This window comes from Malus domestica, chromosome 14 (genome assembly GCF_042453785.1).
Source record: "Malus domestica chromosome 14, GDT2T_hap1".
NCBI lineage: Eukaryota > Viridiplantae > Streptophyta > Magnoliopsida > Rosales > Rosaceae > Malus > Malus domestica.
Window position 1 is genome coordinate 23,406,066 of NC_091674.1, and position 21,006 is coordinate 23,427,071.

Consider the following 21,006-nt stretch of genomic DNA (forward strand, 5'->3'; position numbering starts at 1 on the left):
TATGTCCGAATAAGGATGATGAAAAGATTTTGGAGGCTGAAGTTCCTTACCTAAGTACGATAGGCGCTTTATTGTACTTAGCTCAATGCATTAGACCATACATCGTTGATCTTTTGGTAAAATATAGTAAATCACCAACATGCAAACACTGGACTTGTGTTAAAGATATTTTCCGTTACCTTAAGGGTATTACGGATCTAGGCTTGGTCTATCCCTATTGATCCTCGAGTGATGCCGCACCTCCTTATCTCGAGTCGATTCTCGCCTTATTGGTTATGCCGACGCATGATATTTATCTGATTCGTACAATGCGTGTTCTCAAACGGGTCATGTCTTTACCGTTGGAGGCACCACAATTTCTTGAAGGTTAACTAAACAGACCTTAGTTGCCACTTCGTCTAACCATGCTGAAATTCTCACCTTGCATGAAGCAACTTGCGAATGCTTTTGGTTGAAAACAGTTGTAGGCCATATTCGAAACTCTTGCGATCTTGACCCCTTTGTTGATGTCCCGACGATGATCTATGAAGACAATGCAGCAAGCATCGAACAACTCAAGAAGGGTTACATCAAAGGAGACAACACCAAGCACATTGCACCAATTCTTCTTCTCATATCAACAACAAGAGCATCAAAAGATTGAAGTCACGCAAATCCGTTCACAAGACCATATGGCCGACCTCTTCCCCAAATCACTACCGAATGCAACGTTTCAGAAGCTTGTTCAAGGAATTGGTATGCGTAAACTTTCTGAGTTGTAACATTGCTAGTTCTCTTTGGAATTCTGTCAAACTCAGGGGGAGTATCCTGAAGTATACTTGCTTAATCTTAAAGTATTTTTTTCCCTACGATTAGGAGCATTTTTCCCACTGGGTTTTTGCTACCTAACGAGGTTTTGACGAGGCACCCACTTTGGGTTGATCATATCCCTAATGACGTTCCGTAAACGTTTCATTTAACTTTGCATTACCCTCGCATTTTTCCTTAGATTATGGGTTTTATCCCTACTCGGATTTTTACCATAGCCGTAGGTTTTTTTTTAGACTTACTTTCTTATGCAAGTTCCTACCTTATTTGAGAATAGCGTGTTCCTAGAATCAGTGTCAACGAGTCGACTTCCTCAACCTCTACATGATGCTGAATCTACTTGAGTATTTACGCACTCAAGGGGGAGTGTTATAAACTTCTTGTTTAAGTGTGATTGTGTAAATCCTACATTAGATTTGATTTTAGTTATTCTTCTCTGTTAGGACTTGTATTCCTTGGAGGATAATGATTTTCTTCTCTCTATTATTACTATAAATAAAGGCACTACGTAGGGAGAATAACACACATCCTCTACACAACCTTACAAACACATCTCTCTCTATTCTCTCTCTGTGCCGCCAGCCCCCCGTCCCATTTCAGTTAAATATAGGCCACAACAATTTATTCTTTTTGTTTTTTTTTTCTTTCCAAACACCGAATTATCATCTTTATATTCTACAAAATGTACTTTTCGGTGCAAAACCTCTTATAATTCAGATTTAAACTCTCTAAAAATAATGGTGTAAAACCTAAAGCCAAGTTCTAAAAAACTCTAGGTGATAATCGAGCGGCAAGCAAACGTCTAGTGCCTAGAAGGCTAAGGGACCTAGGCGGGTTTTTTTTTAATTTTAATTAAATTTATTATATAACAATACAAACATATAAATAAGGACTACAATTATTTATAAGAAAGAAAGATGATAATTCGGTAAAAAAGTTGAAATAGGGAAGAATTGGTATGACGTTACCGTTTTCTCTATTGTACAATCGATGGGGTACTACTGTACTAGTGATTCTCACTTAGGTGGGTGGGGAACACCATATTGATCCTCTCTTTCTCAACTTATTTATTTATTTGTGCGTTTTTGTTTTTCGGTGCAAAACCTCTTATAATTTAGTATAATCTAACACTAAAATAACATGAGTACAAGTACTTGTACATTAGACTCGCCTAGAAGACTCACCTCTAATCGCGGTTTCAATGGCGGCGAAGCCCGTCTCCGCATATTTGGTGGCTGATGGTAAGAGTTTGACGCGCCCTAAATCAACGTATGCATACTCTTCAGTCCTCCCTTAGTCGTTCAACAATAACGTTCGGTTATCTTGTCTAAATTGCTTCAATCTTTTTTTTTTCATTTTATTCATGGCTAGGAGAGGAAGTATGAAATTTAATTTTTGTTTTTTCATTACAAGCCCTATTGCTACTTTAGTTAGGCTTGGGGAAGATGAAAGATTTAAATCTAGGACGTAGTAAACTGAAGAGAAATGTCATTTTTACCGGGACAATCCACCTGAAACTTTACTATTTAAAGAATGACTTATATGAAATATGTTTGCTATCATCGTAGCGTTCTTATCAAACACATTGTATTATTGAATCAAGATTTCATGTAGTGGTAAATCATATACATGACTAATCACACAATTTAACACATAAACATAAATTGCTCATTCAAAATACAAAATAAAAAACATGCGCACACATATCAAGCTCATTGACAAAAATATTTACTACGCTATTTTACATTTACTTAATACATTTATTATTACGGGAGTATATAGTTTTTTTTTTTTTTTTAACAAATGAGAATTCGTACAAACGGAGAATAGTGTGCATAATGAGCATCGATCAAAACCTTGCCGGAAATATATATACCAAACAGTTGCCAATTTTTGTAGTGGAAATACAATTTTTTGTCCATTCAGGTGAAGGCACATGCTGTAACAGCGCCAAAGGCAAAGAGACCATCCACAAATTAGTACGAACCAGAGAGAGAGAGAGACAGAGATACCGAGAGCACTACGACTGCGAGGCCGCCGCCGGCGCCGGACCTATCACTCCAGTTACAATACCCGAGACATCACCTTATCCCAGGTAGGCATTCGGCCGGCAACCAAACGCCGTCGTTTCGCTGTGAAATTCGTTCTGCTTATCAATTGATTTATCTGTGGTTTTCTCAATGAAAGGGTTTTTGAAATGGGGAAAGAGAACCAGGCGTCAGCCATGGAAATCGACGATCCAAAGAACAACAGCTCCGATCAGATCTCCCCTAAATTCTCCATTAACGGTTCGCTCTCTGATCCCTTCGTTTCTGAAATCATTATCTCCGTCGTCGGTGTTTTTTTTTTCGTTGATTGAAATTTGATTTCATTTTGATTTTCAGTGTTGCAGCTCTTGAAATCTGCTCAGATGCAGCACGGTTTGCGCCATGGAGATTACACTCGTTATCGGTACATATTCATTGCCATTTAGCTTAATTTTTGTTTCATTGTTGTTCATGCTGTGTGTTTGTGTGCATTGTGAAATAGAAATTGATATTGTTCTGTTGCTGGAATTGAATTTTTTTTGCAGGAGGTATTGCACTGCAAGGTTGAGGAGGTTGTACAAGTCGTTGAAGTTCACTCACGGCCGCGGTAAATACAACCGCCGGGCCATTACTGAATCTACTGTCACCGAAGTGAGGTGGGTATTATTTTCTCATGCATTTTTGTTTGTGGAAATGAATTATATGTTGGTCTTCTATTTTTATTGCTGAACTAGTGAAAATGTTATGAAGTTTGAAGTATGCAGGAACACTAGTTTATAGTCCATGATTTATTTTTCTCTTGCTTAACAGTTTGGTTTTCCGTGTTTGCAATAGGTATCTTCATATGGTTCTTTATACAGCAGAGAGAGCATGGAGCCATGCCATGGAAAAGAGACAGGTTCTGGATGGTCCAAATGCTCGTCAGCGGATCTATCTAATTGGTAGGCTGAGGAAGGCAGTAAAATGGGCTACTCTTTTCGCACAGTTGTGCGCAGTCAAGGGAGATTCCAGAACTTCATTAGAAGCTGAGGTGCGTATTTTCAGTTGCAAGTGTATGTCCTGTCCTAAATTTATAATATTTTGGGGTCATAGTATGATGTGTTCTAGATGGTTAATTGCCATTGGTACTGATGATAGTCTTATGGTACTATTAACATGTGATTTTCATTGATTAAGGATAACTTTTGTTTCAAGTCGCATAGTTTGTTTTCTTCTCACCTTGCTAACTTTTAATTTTAATATGTAGGCTTATGCCTCCTTTATGAAAGGGAGCTTGTTGTTTGAGCAAGATCAGAATTGGGACACTGCATTGATGAATTTCAAAAGTGCCAGGTTCAACCTTGTCTGAAATTATTTACATTGATTAATGCTGCTTTTATGTTAGAAATGCATGGGTCATTTGATGCCTTTAGTTTGTGTTTGCCCAAAAAGTCTACATTTACTAATGTTAAAAAGCACTAACCAATTAAAATACATGCTACAAAAGGAAATATAATTTCTCTAATTTTTTTTTGCTTCAAGTTAAAATTTTGATTAATACAATTCTAATAGAACAGATACAGCATTTGAATAGATAGATATGCGTGTAGGAGTCAAGTATTTTTGGTTCAATGAATCGTGTATGATAAACTTAGTCAATATGTTTAGGGCTGTTTATGAGGAACTTGCAAAATATGGAGACCTGGAGAATCAAGTTTTGTGCCGTGAACGTGTTGAGGAACTAGAACCTAGTATCCGATACTGCCTACACAAGGTTGGAGAGTCAAATCTACAAGCCTCCGAACTTCTACAGATTGGGGAGATGGAAGGACCTGCGCTGGACCTCTTCAAGGCTAAATTGGAGGTACGGTTGGTTCATTTAAAGTAAACCATACCTGTGATGCTTCTTCTTCCTTTATCCTTCAGAGGCCTCTTTTTATTTTACTGATGACTTGAAGAAACTTGGAAATATAGGCTGTTATGGCCGAGGCAAGATCTCAACAGGCTGCCTCCATGACAGAGTTTCATTGGCTTGGTCATAGATTTCCAATTTCAAATCCAAAAACTCGAGTTTCCATTTTAAAAGGTCAGTAATTTGTTTACTTTCTTTGCTATTTTAAATCTCGACAGCAGTATAAAGAATTTTGTTTTTTCTTGTTCTCATCAACAATTTTTTTCGTACTGATTTTATGTTTTTGTTAATTGGTAGAGGACATTGCAGAGCAGATCATGTCTCTTGTTATTCATGCTCTGTGTGTGTGTGAGTGTAAATGTCTGTGCCTGTAAGGTCTCGTTGAGAATGATTGTTTGTATGATGAAAATCTTTAGCTGAAGATGGTAAATTTATTACTTACTGAAAAAATGATGGTATGTCTAAAAGGATCTGAGAATCACATAACTGAACTATCTTCTTTGAAGAAGTGCACCATTCATTAGGACGGTTGGGTGGGTGGGGTCTTTGTAATTGTCAGAATTGGAAAGAAAATCCTAGACAAGGTTTTGATGCATATTTCAAGGGAACTGCAATGTGGAAGACTTCCTTTTAATTTGACTTTAAAAAGTTGTAGGTAGGGCAATTTCCTAGCTAGAACTGGATACTTGTCATACGTCATTGCACTTGAGAATTTGTAGCCTTTATCTTTGCTTAGATAACACAAATTACAGATTCCCTGACATTTTTGTGCAAATTTGGTGTGTGATTCATCATGTCATGTTTCTTTCTTTCTTTCTTTTTGCACATTTAGAATTTCAATAAAGTGCTGTGTTTGTTTGATTTTTTCTTTCTTTCTGCATACTTATAATTCCACTAAATGCTGTGCTTTGGTTTGATGTGACAAAATTGTTCAGCTCAAGAATTGGAGAAAGATTTGCTTGGTTCATCGACTAATTCACTCCTACCAGAGAAAAAAATAGGCATTTTTGACAAAATTTTTACCGCATACCATGAGGCAAGGGGTTGCATTCGCAATGACTTGGTATGGAAGTTTCTTAACATAAGAATTTATTTTCCTTTTCTGATGCCCCAAGGATTTATCTTGCTACATTCTTCTACATTTTTTTTTCTCATGCGGATGTTCCTGACACTGTTTATAGGCTAGTGCAGGTAATTCTGAAAATGTGAAGGATGACTTGAATGGCCTCGATAAAGCTGTTAGTGCTGTATTGGGACAGCGAACCATTGAACGAAACCAACTGTTGGTTGCCATTGCGAAGAGTAAACTTACCAAAAGACGTGATGACAAAAACGAGAAAGCTACTAAGCCTGAAGAGCTTGTTCGGTTGTATGATCTACTTTTACAGGTTAGTTGCCTCTGTTTTGCATTGTTTCCTACTTGCCTTTCATCATGTGTAAATGCTTTAATTTTAAGGAAAACTAACCAAAAGGGCTTCAAAACTTTGAGTTTTAACCACAAACCATGTTGTAAGTTTATTTAACGGAGCGTTAACGAAAAGGACTTGGGCTAAATTTTATTTAATGAAAAACCATCCTAAACTATTATTGAATAAAAAGGGCTTAAGTTTTATTCGTAAAGACATAACCCAAGCCCTTAAAAAACAAAAAACACAGGCTCAACTAAAAGCCCAACCCGCATAACATTTATTATCCCAAAAATGACCCTGACGGAAATAACCCAAGCCCGTTACAAACATAACAGTTACTACATTCAATCCATCACTCCACCGCCATTAATTGCACCAACCACCCCTACAATTCAGATTCCTTTCCGCAAAACCCAATTCCAACTTCAAACTCCAAATTTCATATCAAAATCTACAAGGACCTGCCGAGAACAACAAATTCTGACGAACAACAATGGCAGAAGAACAACAAGTTCCCAACGATCAACAAGTTCCCGACTATCAACAACTTCGGAATGAACAAGCAGCTCCCAAGGAGCAACAAGTTACCTCCAGACAAAAGGTACTAAACTGAAATCCTTGTTTGCATGTTCTTGATTCCATATAATCTATCAATTTTAAATTAGAAACTACATTTTGATAACTAATCAATTATTTCCGAAACTGAAATTCTATGTGTTCACTACTATTTTTCAATTTCATGTTTAAGTTTAGGATAGTTCAAGCAATATTGTGTGTTATTTTTGCCTCAAATCCACAGTTAGTTTGGGTTATATTGTTTTAGATCAATAAACAGTGTATATTTTGTTAGATCTCATAAAAATCGGGGGTTATTTTTCATCAATTGCACAAAATAGTTAGGTTATTATGCTTAAATTCTAGAAATAATTTTCGGTTTTGATCCCTTTCCACATAAACAATGTGGGTTATCCATAAACAGTTCTTAATTGTTATTTCTCACAACTATTGGTGGTTATTTTGGACTAATATTCAGTTTGCTCAATTTCATAAATAATGTCAATTGATTTGGTTTTGTTTTGATCCCTTTTATAAACAATGTAGGTTGATTTTGTTTTGTTTTGCTCCCTTTCCTTATAAATAATGTGGCATAATTCATAAACAATATGGATTATATTGTTTTATATCCATAAATAGTGTGTGATATTTCATAAATAGTTTGACATATTTCATAAATACTGTGAGTTCTATCATTTTTTTGGTTACTTTCTGCTATTTGTGTGTGGTTTTTTCCAATGAGGTTTATTTTGGTACATTACATAAAATCGAGTGAGTCTATTTAGCGTAATTTCATAAATAACATGCTTTTTTTTTGTTATAATTCAATAAATAGTATCCTAACAATTTTCATTGTTGAAGATGAAAACACGAAAAAACCTAGAAAGAAGGGTAAAAAGAACAAAAAGGAAGCTAAACAGAAGAAGGAATACCTTCAGTACACATGCAACATGATCGGGTTTGCAGAAGCAATGAAAGTCTACAACCCTCTGTTACAATGGCGTCAAGACGTCTGTAATGAACTAGCATAGACGCCATTTTGGAGTCTACTGAAGATGTACATGGATGAGACTTTGATTACATCAGAAAGGAAGAGAAAGTCCGACATGGACTTGATCAAAATCATTAACTGCTACAACCCAACAACCCAAAAGTTCAAATTTGGGCGTCATAAAGCACATGGGATTTCCAGCAATGTTGTTCAAATCTTCGAATTGAACAATGAAGGAATCAATCTGCCGAATACAGACAAATCAACCAAATTTTATGATGATGACCGCCTCATTAAAAAGTACCTTGCAGATGTCAAGGTAATCAAGAAGAAGAATCTTGCAGTCATATGAGAAACCATTTCAACCTATCTCGGAAATCAACACAACCTCCCTTAAAAACTTGCCTCTCAGATTCTATATAACTATCACATTCACACGACATATAATTATGGATACCATAAGAATCATACTTCCCTAAATGATCATTTTCACTAACAAAAATCTTAGAGAGCTTGATGTGTGGCAAGATGAAGATATGCTTTCCGTAGGTAACTGAACTATAGAACCATCACATTTATCAATAACCAATATTTCTATGATGAATTTTCTAACAATATCAAGAACCTTCAACATATTCCTAACATGGGCATCACAATCAAGAAGACATGTAGGATTTTCATTCAAAGCATATCGCAAATCAAATTAACCAAGTCTCAAACCCTTAAATCTAGAACAAATATCAATACAAATCTGATTAAATGTAGAGGTTGATGAAATAGAACTAACAACGAATAAACCATTATATGTAAATTGAGCCAGTTCACTCCATAACTAATGAACAAAAAAACATACAATTACAAAACAGTACACAAAATATTATATGCAGATAACAAAAAAACGACGACAAAATATAAAACACTACAAAAACTATTTAATAATGTTGCAAAACTAAACCCAATACTTGTAAAACAAAAGAATAACTGTTTCAGAAAATCATATTCATCTAAAATGAACAAAAAATTAACAATATTTCTAAAACAAAACATCACAAACAATCTTTCATAAACTATTATAGAATTACATCCACTCCTAAATTTGTTTGTGATGTTTTTGTTTTAGAAATATTGTTAGTTTTTTGTTCATTTTAGATTAATATGATTTTTTTGAAACAGTTATTCTTTTGTTTTACAAGTATTGAGTTTAGTTTTGCAACAGATTATTAAATAGTTTTTGTTTTGTTTTATATTTTGTCGTCTTTTTTTTGTTATTTGCATATAATATTTGGTGTACTGATTTATAATTGTATGTTTTTTTTGTTCATTAGTTATGAAGAATTGTGAACTAGCTCGGTTTACAGATGGTGGCTTATCCGTTGTTAGTTCTATTTCATCAACTTCTGCATTCGATCAGATTTGTATTGATATTTGTTCTAGGTTTAAGGGTTTGAGACTTGGTTAGTTTGAGTTGCGATATGCTTTGAATGAAGATCCTACGTGTCTTCTAGATTGTGCTACCGATGTTAGGAATATGTTGAAGGTTCTTGACGTTGTTAGAAAATCCATCATAGAAATATTGGTTATTGATAAATGTGATGGTTCTAATTACCTACGGAAAACATATCTTCATCTTGTTGTGCAGCAAATTCGAAGATTATTGTTAGTGAAAATGATCATTTAGGGAAGTTTGGTTCTCATGGTATCCATAATTATGTCATGTGAATGAGATAATTATATAGAATATGAGGGGTAAGTTTTTAGGGGAGGTTGTGTTGATTTCTGAGATAGGTTGAAGTGCTTTCTCATATGCCTTTGCAAGATGCTTCTTCTTGACTACCTTAACATCTGCAAAGTACTTTTTGATGAGGCGGTCATCATCACCAAATTTGGTTGATTTGTTTGTATTCGGCAGATCGATTCCTTCGTTGTTCAATCCGAAGATTTGGACAACATCATTGCTGGTAATCCCATGTGCTATATGACGCCCAAATTTGAATTTTTGGGCTCTAGCAATTAATGATTTTGATCAAGTTCATGTTGGACTTTCTCTTCCTTTCTGACGTAATCAAAGTCTCATCCATGTACGTCTTCAGACTCCAAAATGGCATCTTTGTTAGTTCATTACAGATGTCTTGACTCCATTGTAACAGAGGGTTGTAGACTTTCATTGCTTCTGCAAACCCGATCATGTTGCATCTGTACTAAAGCTATTCATTCTTTTGTTTAGCTTCTTTTTACCCTTGTTTGCAGGTTTTTTCGTTGTTTTCATCTTCAACAACAACAACAACAAAGCCTTTTCCCACTAAGTGGGGTCGGCTATGTTTTCATCTTCAACAATGAAAATTATTTGGATACTATTTATTGAACTATAACAAAAAAAAGATGCATGTTATTTATGAAACTATGCTAAATAGACTCACCCTATTTTATGTAATGTACCAAAATAAACTCCATTGGAAAAAAACTACACACAAATGGCAGAAAGTAACCAAAAAAATGATAGAAGTCAGTATTTATGAAATATGTCAAACTATTTATGAAATATCTCACACTATTTGTGGATATAGAACAATATAACCCACACTGTTTATGAATTATATCACACTATTTATAAGGAAAGGGAGCAAAACAAAATCAACCTACATTGTTTATGAAAGGGATCAAATCAATCGACATTATTTATGAAATTAAGCAAACTGAATATTAGTCCAAAATAGCCACCAATATTTATAAGAAATAACAATTAAGTTTGTTTATGGATTACCCACACTGTTTATGTGGAAAGGGATCAAAACCAAAAATTATTTCTGGAATTTAAGCATAATAACTTAACTATTTTGTGAAATTGATGAAAAATAACCCTTGATTTTTTTGAGATCTAACAAAATATACATGGTTTATTGATCTAAAACAATATAACCCAAACTAACTGTGGATTTGAGGCAAAAATAACACACAATATTGCTTGAACTATCCTAAACTTAAACATGAAATTGAAAAATAGTAGTGAACACATAGAATTTCAGTTTCGGAAATAATTGATTAGTTATCAAAATGTAGTTTCTAATTTAAAATTGATAGATTATATGGAATCAAGAACATGCAAACAAGGATTTCAGTTTAGTACCTTTTGTCTGGAGTAACTTGTTGCTCCTTGGGAGCTGCTTGTTCATTCCGAAGTTGTTGATAGTCGGGAACTTGTTGATCGTTGGGAACTTGTTGTTCAGCCGTAATTTGTTGTTCTTCTGCCATTGTTGTTCTCGGCAGGTCCTTGTAGATTTTGGTTTGAAGTTGGAATTGGGTTTTGCGGAAAGAAATCTGAATTGTAGGGGTGGTTGGTGCAATTAATGGTGGTGGATTGAATGTAGTAACCGTTATGTTTGTAACGGGCTTGGGTTATTTCTGTCAGGGTCATTTTTGGGATAATAAATGTTATGCGGGTTGGGCTCTTAGTTGAGCCCGCATTTTTTGTTTTTTAAGGGCTTGGGTTATGTCCTTATCATTAAAGCTTAAGCCCTTTTTATTAAATAATAGTTTAGGATGGTTTTTCATTAAATAAAAGTTAGCCCAAGCCCTTTTCGTTAATTCTACTAGATGCTGATATCTCAGGTTATAAATAGAATACTTTGTGTAATGTTGTTGTATTTGGCAGAATACATCTGATCTATCAGATCTAGTCAGCTCTGGAAGAGACAGAAAACCAGAAGAAGTGACTTTTGCTGACGAATGTGAACTAAAAAGTTTGGCTTTCCGGGCAGAGAGGTCTTTTTTGGCATACTTCTCTTTCTATTTTATTTATATACATAATAATAAACTTTGGCATAATTGTCTTCATGAATGCCATGTTCTGGGGATTGCTTCTGTGTTTGTTTTTTCAGATGACACCTATATCTCATTAAATATTGGAATCAGGATCCCTATCTTCTACAAAACCATAAGGCCTAAAACACTAATTTTTCATGTATCATGATTACTTCTCTTGCCATTGCAGGAACTCTTACGTAAACACTAATATCACAAAGTGGTTTTCTTGTGCTTAGATTGACCTTTAAATTTTCTGCAGTTGCCAAATTACGTGTCTTTTGTCTTCTTCACCCCTTTGGAAATTTTTTTGGCAATGTTGTCAAGGATTCACTATATCTTGTTTATGGTTTCATGCTTGTTAAATTTCTTCTGCTTAAACAAACAACCAAGGTTCTGGATGTCAAGGGATATTGTCTATTCAATCATTTATAGGCATTCCGATTTTTCGCAGGTGTTTCTTTCTAGGTAAATCATATAGCTTGGCCGGTAAGAGGCTAGAAGCTTATGTGTTGTACTGCCATGCTCGCTCCCTTGCAGAGAATGCCCTACAGAAATTTCAATCTGTGAATGACGGTGACGAGGTTCGTCTTACTGTAGGCCTTTTATTTTTGGCAATGTGTTAGCATAAACATTGAGTTAACAATATTGACCTCTGTACTTTAAGACCCTTTTGTCAGATGTATCTTGGGTATGGCTAAACAACGTTAGGTATCTGTTTAGTCTGGCCGTTGGTTCCCCATGCAACTGGGGAGACAGATCTTTTGGAGTTGAAACTTTCTATTAGTTGACTTATTATCATACCATATACCAGTTTTCATGAATGAGCACTAAGATGAATATAAGTTTGACCAGTTCTATCTGTATAGCAGGCGATGATCAAAGAGTTGAAGACATTGTGTGATGAGTGCAGATCCAACAGTTGCATAGAACATGCCACGGGGATCATGGAAGAGCTTCAGGCTCCTGAAAACCTTTCAAAAAAGATATCTAATATCAACTTAACTGGTGTTGACAAGAAGGTACCACTGAGTCATTCCCTCTTCTTTAACCATTTTTAGGCAGAATCTCGATGATTTTACACACAAAAAATTCTGTTAATCATATCAGTGTTTATCTGGTTTGTGTATAAATGTGTCGGGCAAGATAGTGAGGGTGTTTTGCATACTCGATCAGGATCCTCTCATTTGGGTCCAAAAGTGAAGAGGTCTACTTGATTCTGGACCAATTATGGCTGTCTCTGGCCCGTCTAGGCCTGCCCAGACATTGGACTTTCCAGATTAAGAACTGGCCTTTTCCTTGTGCACTACTTAGGCTTTATGGATGCTCAAGCTGTTGTGTGTTTTCTAGGTTGTGAGAAACCGGGACGTCTAACCCGTGATACTTTGCTATAGTAACTATCTTTTGGATGAGTTTTTTTTTGACAAATTTGTCTATAAGCCTCTCTGTGATTATGCTCATGTTCGGGCATGTAATAGAATGTGCCTAGGTCTAATATTCTGACACTTTTGTGATGTGCTGATTTGGGTATTTTCCAGGTGGAGTTCCTCCTCGAGAAACTTGATGTCTATGAATCTGCAGTTGGCGATGCAAACGTGAAAAGTGCTCCACGGATTGAAGCTTTCCCTCCTCCCTTTCAATCAATTCCTCGAAACCCTATTGTGCTCGACCTTGCCTACAATCATATTGACTTCCCGTCACTTCAACATAGGATGAAGAAAGACAAAAGCGGCGGCTTCCTTAAAAGGTTTTGGGGATGAGTTCTCAGAGTTTTTCTATACGATAGGTTCATTACACACTCCGAAGAAGTTGAGGATTTCTGTTACTTGTACTTTGTCCTCGGCGGCCTTTGAGAAACAGTTTTTGAAATTAGCAAACAGGAATATGGAGATGCAACTTTCTTTTTTGCTGTCAAATCTCGAAATTTTACAGAGGAAAGTGCTGGTTGTTGTTCTGATGAGTTTTTGGGTTTTAGATTATTTCGGTCACTGAAGATGCATGAGATGGGCAATGGTTATGCAGGCGAGTAACTGCGATTAATTTACCATAACCGTTTATGCTCATACCCGCATAATCGTTTACTCGTTAGGTAATTGCCTAAACGGTTATATCCATACCCATAATCGTTTATAAACGGTTAACTATACCCATAATCGAATATCCATTTAACCGTAACCGTTTAATACCCGTTTACCCATTTATCATTTTTAACCCGTTTATCTTTTTTTTTTTACCATTACCCTTTTTTCATCCGTCTACATGTTTTTTAACAACTTGAAAATTAAAAAAAAATTGTCATAATTTTTTTTTTTTTGACAATTAAACACATTTATAGGTACATTCATCATACATTTCCATATTTTAATTTTTTAAGTCCTTATACCATTTCAATAATTGAAATAATAGTTTACGGATGATATTTTTAACTGTTACCAATAAAGGTAAATATAATATTTGTTAAGTATTATTGGGTTATAAAAATTGTTTAGAAGACATTTCTGTCAAAGCATTTCTGTCAATTTCACGGTTACCCGCAAGGAATTTAAATTAATTTGGCCAATTCCTTGATGATGAGAATTATCATTCCTGTAGTAGTGTTATTGAGAGAATGACCGATGAATTCCTTGTTAATTTATTGGATGCTAAGTATTATTTGATCGAGATCGAGAACATGGTTTGTGTTAGTTTTACATATATAAAATAAATGGATAAACGGTTACCCGTTTATAACCGTGGTTAATACCCATAACCGCCAATTTAAATTTCGCGGGTAAACGCTTATATTCATAACCGTTTATTTATCTAAACGGTTACTCATAACCGTAACCGTTTAATTTAAATGGACGGATAAATGCGATTACCCATAACCAATGGGTATTTGCCCATCCCTATGCATGCGACTGTGGCCTTCTCTGTGGGTCTGCCCGAACCCACTGTGTTCGGGACGGGTCAGGTTTGTCGGGGAAATATCCATCTCTAGAGAAGCTTGGTTATAACTGGCAACAAACGCTCGTGTCACAGACAGTGAGGTTCCTATCAATGTCATCAATTGGTGGAAAAAAAGTTGTAGGGGCTCATTGATCGGCTGCTTAAATCTCGAAACTATCTATAAAACTTGGAGAATTTCATAAACCCTATCAGCTATCAAATTTATTATTTTTTAATAATTTTCGGGAGGGGGGTTGTAACTTATGACCTCTTAAATATTGGAAAGCTAGAGTGAGTTGGTAATTATGAACTCTGCAAGAGGCTTATAACTTCAGTAGTTGTGCTGTTGGAGCGTTCACTCATCATGCACCTGACGTTTTGTGTTGGATTTTTATTCCTCCAATATCGTTTGTATAAATGCAAATTCTGACATTTGGTCATGTTTGGTGGGCTGGATTGAATGGGGCCTTAAGGATAGGATTGGATTGGTAGGGATTTGTAAGACAAGTGCAATTCATGTATAATGATAAGTTAGATAATCCATTTTATTGTGAATTTGTAACTCATCATGTCCGTCATCTCACATTTTGACATAACAAACAATGAATTGAACTTGAATCCTTTTTTTTCTTTTTCTTTTTAAACAAACAATATTATCAACACTAAACTCAAATCAATGTTAACTGATCCCAACTTATCACATACGGCTTACCAAGCGAGGCCTTACCGACAATCATAAAAACTTTTGTAGTGAGGAGTACGGTTGTATTAGTGTCAATTGTTTGGTGAACAAAAAATAAGATTCTGTGGAACCTACGGCGTTGCGTTGTGGTGGGAACTGGTCCAAAATATCACACAATGAAATTAAGAGAGAGAGAGAGAGAGAGAGAGAGAGAGAGAGAGAGAGAGAGAGAGAGAGAGAGAGTAAAAAAGGAAAAAAAGGCGGGGTGAGAGCCATGAAACATCGCAGACACCTTCGTCCTCCACAAACTTGGTGCATTTTCGATCCCCCACCCCTCTCCTTTCCAAGAAAAAAAAGGAAAACAAGAAGCTTTTTTCGTCGACCAAAAAAACAAGAGAAGCTTTTGGCGACCACATTGCCACCATAACTCTCTCTCTCTCTCTCTCCTCTGTGTGCAGAAATTCAAGGCGATCTCTGTATCCTTCCAAACATGCATTTCGCAAAGCTCGATGATTCGCCTATGTTCCGCCAACAGGTTTCTTCATTTTCTAAATTTTTATATGCTTATATATATTGTCATTATCTTTGTATGCTAACATTATGCCATTGAAAGCTCAGATCAACTTGTTTGTTTTGGTAGGCTGATTTTATCGTCCTAGTTTACAAATTTCACATTTTTTTTCTTTCTTCTGAATTTTTGGATTATGGTTACCAATGGTGTGACATTCTTGCTTCTCTTATCGTTTGCCAGTTTGGTTGATTTTCTTTTTAAATAAACGCATCGCGTATAGTGAAACATTTTCGGCGTAATATAGATCGTTAAAGATAGCTAATGCAGCAGCCTTGATGCGTATTCGAACCCATGTCGTTAAAACTACTTGGGTGAAGAAAGTTACTACTTTTCTCTGCATTTGTTGTTTATTCGATATTCGTTACTCTGCACAATCTGGACACTTGAAGTTTTGATGTTTGCTTATTGATGTATGCTATTTTGGAAACAGATACAAGGGTTGGAAGAAAGTGCAGAGTCGCTGAGGGGAAGATGTTATAAGTTTTACAAAGGATGTCGAAAGCATACGTACGATGAGAAGTCTCTCTATCTCCTTATGCTTTCTGTCTGAATAATGACAACACCTTCTCATTGAACAGCTTTCTTTGGCAGTTGTGTTGTTGTTGTGGCGTCGAAACATTAAATCTTTAAGCTTTTTAGCATCCGAGAATAAACAAATTACTCGACAAACACATGAATTCACAGAGGAAAACTAAATCCTCTTCATATGAAGAACTAAACCAAAACTTCCCCACTCAATCTCCCCCGTTCAAACCATGGAGTTTATTACTTCTTAAGAAAAATAGACGGAATTGTGGAGTAGTTTTTGTGGTTTTATAATCATCAACAGCTGTTATATGTGTCTTATAATTTTTATCCAATTTAATTTTTCAGAGAAGGGCTTGGAGAAGCGTATGATGGTGAAATCGCTTTTATAACTGCCCTCGAAACTTTTGGGGGAGGGCATAATGATCCTATTTTTTCAGATTTAGGAGGTATGTCTTTGTATGATTGTGTTCATCTCTGCCTAGTTTCTGTCAGTACTTATAAATTCCGCATTAATTTTCTCAGGCCATGTTATGACCAGATTCACAACTGCATTGAGAGAAATCGCGACGTACAAGGAAGTTTTTCGTTCACAGGTACTAATCTGTTCCGGTGTCCTCAACAAAATCATAATCTGAACAATATTTGTCGATACGATCATATTTTTTCAACCTTAACCGTTTCTTCATCTCATGATGCTTATACATGATTTCTGTGTTGAAATCTCATGTTTGGTCTCAGTTAGAGCACATGCTAAATGATAAGCTGATGCACATTGTCCATGTTGACCTCCATGATGTCAAGGTACAATGTCCGGCGAAAGGTTAAGTAGGCTTGTTTACGTATACACTATACTTACAGTAGTTGCTCCGGTTTACATGGCATTGGTTTCGATATTATGAACTGTGTTCTGTTGTATTCCCTTTCATCCCTCTCATTGTCTAACAAATTCCTTTTTTCGCTAAAGTATCTTATTGGTGCAGGAAGCCCGAAAGCGTTTTGACAAGACTTCACTTGTATATGATCAGGTGGTTTTCTGTTCTGACAATTTCATACATTCGCATTAGGCGTCGAAGTTTGCAGAATACAATATTTTTCTTCAATCAAAATATGGTTTCTTGTGCAACAAGCATGTGTTTTTGTTAGACTTAAATGGGTAATGTGTATTCTGTGCACACTGCACAGGCACGTGAGAAGTTTCTGTCGTTGAGGAAGAGTACGAGGATGGATATAGCTGCTAGTATAGAGGAGGTATATCCAAAATGGTTCACCTCCAAATTCAAGTACTATTCAGTCTGTTGTATAGGTTGAATTAAGATAGTTTTCCATGGGTGACCATTCAAATCTAACTTGGTAGAGAGACATTCCAGGAACTGCAGAATGCAAGATCCTCGTTTGAGCAAGCCCGCTTCAACCTGGTAAGATAAGTTTCACAACGACAATTTGGTTCAGATAAAATGCAATGCAGAAGAAGTTAGGCTTTCAACATAGTCTACTTATGTATGCAGGTTACCGTTCTATCTGATATCGAGGCCAAAAAAAGGTTTGAGTTTTCTGAAGCTGTTAGTGGCATGATGGATGCTCATCTCCGTTACTTCAAACACGTATATTACACCACCCTATTGATAATTTGTGCATCGCAATGTCTACACTGCTTATGATATTGTCCCTTCCATTTGCAGAGCTATGAGTTACTGCATGCAATGGAACCGTATATCCATCAGGTTTGTGATAATAAACAGCATCAAAGTTCTCTTCGGAAACTTTATGGTTTCACTGTCTAGTTAATATCTGTTATTGTTAACTGTAAGAGTTTTTGCTGTTTTCCGGTATAGGTTTTGGCTTATGCACAACAGACAAGAGAAAGTTGCAAACAGGAACAGATATCTCTTAATGAAAGGATACTAGAGTACAGGAGGCAGATTGATCGGGAAAGTATGCAGTCCTTGAGCGGTATCCATGGTTCCCCCAGTGGAGATGGTCCACAGCCTCTCTCTCGGAAATCACATAAAGTGATCGAGGAAGTGATGCAATCTGCTGCAAAGGGGAAGGTACTTGCAGTTGCAGATATATTTCAGATTTCTTTTAGTTTCGGCACAGTTTGAAGTTGCATCCCTGTAGGTATGAATATGCTTTCAGGTACAAACCATTCGACAAGGATATCTATCAAAACGTTCCTCCAATTTGAGAGGTGACTGGAAGCGAAGGTATTTCATCCTTGATAGTCGAGGGATGCTGTACTACTATCGCAAACCATTGACTCGGCCATCTGTAAGTCATTTGCCGGAGGATACGTTGTATAAACCTTGTTTTGTGTGTCTCCCACTGCTTACTTGATGTTAATCATACTGTTTCAGTATGGGAGTCAATCTTCTCCACAGAAGAATAATTACTCTGAAAATGGCTCCGGGATTTTGAGTCGATGGCTTTCATCTCACTACCATGGCGGTGTACATGATGAAAAATCCGTTGCACGCCACACCGTGAACTTGCTGACATCAACGATAAAGGTTGATGCAGACCAGACAGACTTAAGGTTCTGCTTCAGAATTATATCACCAATAAAAATCTACACTTTGCAGGTATTCGTTTCAAAAAGTTCTCGGGAGAGGGTAATGCTGGATTCTTACCAAATATGACGCCTTAAACATATGGCAGTCGATTCTAAATTTTTTCGGCGATGCAGGCAGAGAATGCACTTGATCAAATGGATTGGATTGAGAAAATCACTGGAGTAATTGCATCACTATTGAGTTTCCAGACATCTGAGAGGGTAATTGTTCAGAATCTGCATTCTTTAAAACATGAAACCTTTGAATCTATAGTTGTTGAAAAGGTTATCGATTGTTTGGCAGCGTCTCTCAACTAGCCCTACAGGAAGCGACGATCAATTATCTGGAAACGAGGGTAGTTCATTAGAAAGCGCTCCTCATGCTGAGCAGACAGCTATTCTGGAACTCTCACCTAAGATCACAGCTTGTAATTATCTCCGAATGTCCAAAAGTTTGCAGCCGCACAAGTTCAAACCGAAAAGTGAAAAACTGATTGACTTACTGAGAAGAGTGTGTGGTAATGAAAAATGTGCTGATTGTGGTGCACCTGAACCAGATTGGGCATCTTTGAACCTTGGGATTCTTATTTGCATCGAATGTTCTGGTGTCCATCGCAATCTCGGTGTACATGTATCAAAGGCAAGTTGTCTAGTTTAAGATTTATTCTGTGAAATGGTTATGGATGTCTCCGTTTGTCAATTAACGCATTGATGCAGGTTCGGTCACTGACACTTGATGTGAAAGTATGGGAACCTTCTGTCTTAACCTTGTTTCAATCACTGGGAAATACTTTCGTAAACTCGATTTGGGAGGAGATGTTGTATTCAAGAAGTTCTTTGCAGGCTGATAACATGCCTATAGGGTAATTAAGTACTCCGTAAATCAATATGATTGGAACTGATATTCTTGTTGTGCTAATAACTCGTTAGTTCGTGCAATGTAGTTTCTCCAGTGCTGATAGAAACGAGCCGTTTCTTATGATAAAGCCATGTTATGACGATCTTATTTCGACCAAGGAGAGGTATATTCATGCAAAGGTATTCTTCTAAACAGTCTGCTCACACCCTTTGTTTCAGCTGTATAATTTCGATAGGATTTGTTGTTCGGAACCTCTGAGATTTCTCTCTACTTGCAGTATGCAGAAAAACTTTTTGTTCGTCATACGAAAAACAATCAGAAGCTCCACGTAACGGGGCAACAGTTGTGCAAAAGCGTCCGAGCGAATGACAAGAAAGCAGTTTACCGCTATATTATTGGTTATGAAGCAGATGTTAATGCTAGATCAGTGCAAGCATTAGATGGTATGCTCTTATAATCTGAAAAATGAAACGCAATTGGTTGAACAGAAATTACCTGATACCGAATGGTCGCTTTGCAGATCATTCCGAAGACAAGCCTTCGTCGAGTAACTTAAATTACGTTTCTAGAAGCGAAATTCAGCCCGCAGAAGACAGCGCTGAGGACTGTACCCTGCTTCACCTAGCTTGCCAAAGTGCCGATATTGGCATGGTAGAGCTACTTTTACAGTATGGTGCGCACGTAAACGCTACTGATTCAAAAGGTCAAACACCGCTGCATTATTGCGTTATCAGAGGGAACATTGCTATTGCAAAGTTGCTTCTTACGAGGTAAGCCTTTGTGCATTTGGGGCTCATTGGGGTTGCTTCTGTATGAAGCACTTCTGGGGAAAACTGCTTCTTCTACAAGTCTTTTATTAAATGCTCGGCTCGTTTAATTCAATTGCAGGGGAGCTGATCCTCGAGCCACTGACAGAGAAGGTAAAACACCAAGTGAGCTTGTATCAGAATCCGCCTCGAAAGACAATGGGATGCTGGCTCTTTTAACAAACTCCGGCAGATGATGTTCTAAAACCAAATTTTTTCACGTACTTAACACAAGAACCAATCGAAAATGTGAGACCGTTTTACATCTTCGACATGTAGGATCAGTTTAGTTTTGTGGGTTGAGGTATATAGAGGCAGTTTGATTTGGTTTGTATCTGTTTATGTACTATTTTGTTCTCTATAATTTGGTTGTGTATAAAAATAGAATGTTAGGAGGTTTTAGCAAAAGTTATTTTGTTGTTGTATGTAGATGATAAGTTATTTAAAGAAATGTCGATTGGAACTGAGCGTTTTAGCTATCTTTCTCGTTGTAAAACCGTTTTATGTATCTTAAATCCAACTCATTACTGCCCACTTTCACTACTTTAGTGCTCCGCACTTGGCTACCCAGCTTGTACCGTGGGCACGATAACTGGTACACCAGAG

The 21,006-nt window shown here is 36.6% G+C and overlaps 2 protein-coding genes across 4 annotated transcripts; both read left to right on the plus strand.

The window, feature by feature from the left end:
• Positions 1-2,637: 2,637 nt before the first annotated feature.
• LOC103415123 (uncharacterized) lies at positions 2,638-13,438 on the plus strand. 2 transcript variants are annotated; one of them, XM_070811961.1, is made up of 14 exons: positions 2,638-2,902; positions 2,995-3,095; positions 3,192-3,258; positions 3,380-3,490; positions 3,669-3,864; positions 4,081-4,166; positions 4,482-4,677; positions 4,788-4,899; positions 5,661-5,788; positions 5,907-6,113; positions 11,330-11,439; positions 11,933-12,062; positions 12,348-12,500; positions 13,017-13,438. In XM_070811961.1, the coding sequence occupies exons 1-14, from the start codon at positions 2,646-2,648 to the stop codon at positions 13,236-13,238; spliced, it is 2,076 nt and encodes a 691-aa protein (XP_070668062.1). In that variant the 5' UTR covers positions 2,638-2,645; the 3' UTR covers positions 13,239-13,438. The 2 variants fall into 2 exon arrangements, with proteins under 2 accessions (XP_070668062.1, XP_028947970.2); XM_029092137.2 differs by having other exon boundaries at positions 12,351-12,500.
• Positions 13,439-15,316: 1,878 nt separating this feature from the next.
• On the plus strand, positions 15,317-20,881 carry LOC103454890 (ADP-ribosylation factor GTPase-activating protein AGD3-like). 2 transcript variants are annotated; one of them, XM_029092160.2, is made up of 20 exons: positions 15,317-15,623; positions 16,090-16,166; positions 16,533-16,633; positions 16,710-16,780; positions 16,926-16,988; positions 17,168-17,212; positions 17,370-17,435; positions 17,555-17,602; positions 17,693-17,788; positions 17,867-17,908; positions 18,020-18,235; positions 18,324-18,455; positions 18,542-18,766; positions 18,871-18,957; positions 19,040-19,375; positions 19,453-19,598; positions 19,680-19,773; positions 19,872-20,037; positions 20,115-20,364; positions 20,483-20,881. In XM_029092160.2, the coding sequence occupies exons 1-20, from the start codon at positions 15,579-15,581 to the stop codon at positions 20,595-20,597; spliced, it is 2,421 nt and encodes an 806-aa protein (XP_028947993.2). In that variant the 5' UTR covers positions 15,317-15,578; the 3' UTR covers positions 20,598-20,881. The 2 variants fall into 2 exon arrangements, with proteins under 2 accessions (XP_028947993.2, XP_070668055.1); XM_070811954.1 differs by having other exon boundaries at positions 15,365-15,623; positions 17,152-17,212.
• Positions 20,882-21,006: the final 125 nt, after the last annotated feature.

What these genes read in the sequence shown, in the direction of transcription:
- LOC103454890 (XM_029092160.2), top strand. Translation starts at nt 15,579, where the DNA reads ATGCATTTCGCAAAGCTCGATGATTCGCCTATGTTCCGCCAACAG. An exon ending in TATTTTTTCAGATTTAGGAG is followed by an intron (nt 16,634 to 16,709) that starts GTATGTCTTTGT and finishes TAATTTTCTCAG; the next exon opens with GCCATGTTATGACCAGATTC. An exon ending in AGAGGTATATTCATGCAAAG is followed by an intron (nt 19,774 to 19,871) that starts GTATTCTTCTAA and finishes CTCTACTTGCAG; the next exon opens with TATGCAGAAAAACTTTTTGT.
- LOC103415123 (XM_070811961.1), top strand. Translation starts at nt 2,646, where the DNA reads ATGAGCATCGATCAAAACCTTGCCGGAAATATATATACCAAACAGTTG. An exon ending in TCTACTGTCACCGAAGTGAG is followed by an intron (nt 3,491 to 3,668) that starts GTGGGTATTATT and finishes TGTTTGCAATAG; the next exon opens with GTATCTTCATATGGTTCTTT. An exon ending in GTTGCATTCGCAATGACTTG is followed by an intron (nt 5,789 to 5,906) that starts GTATGGAAGTTT and finishes CACTGTTTATAG; the next exon opens with GCTAGTGCAGGTAATTCTGA.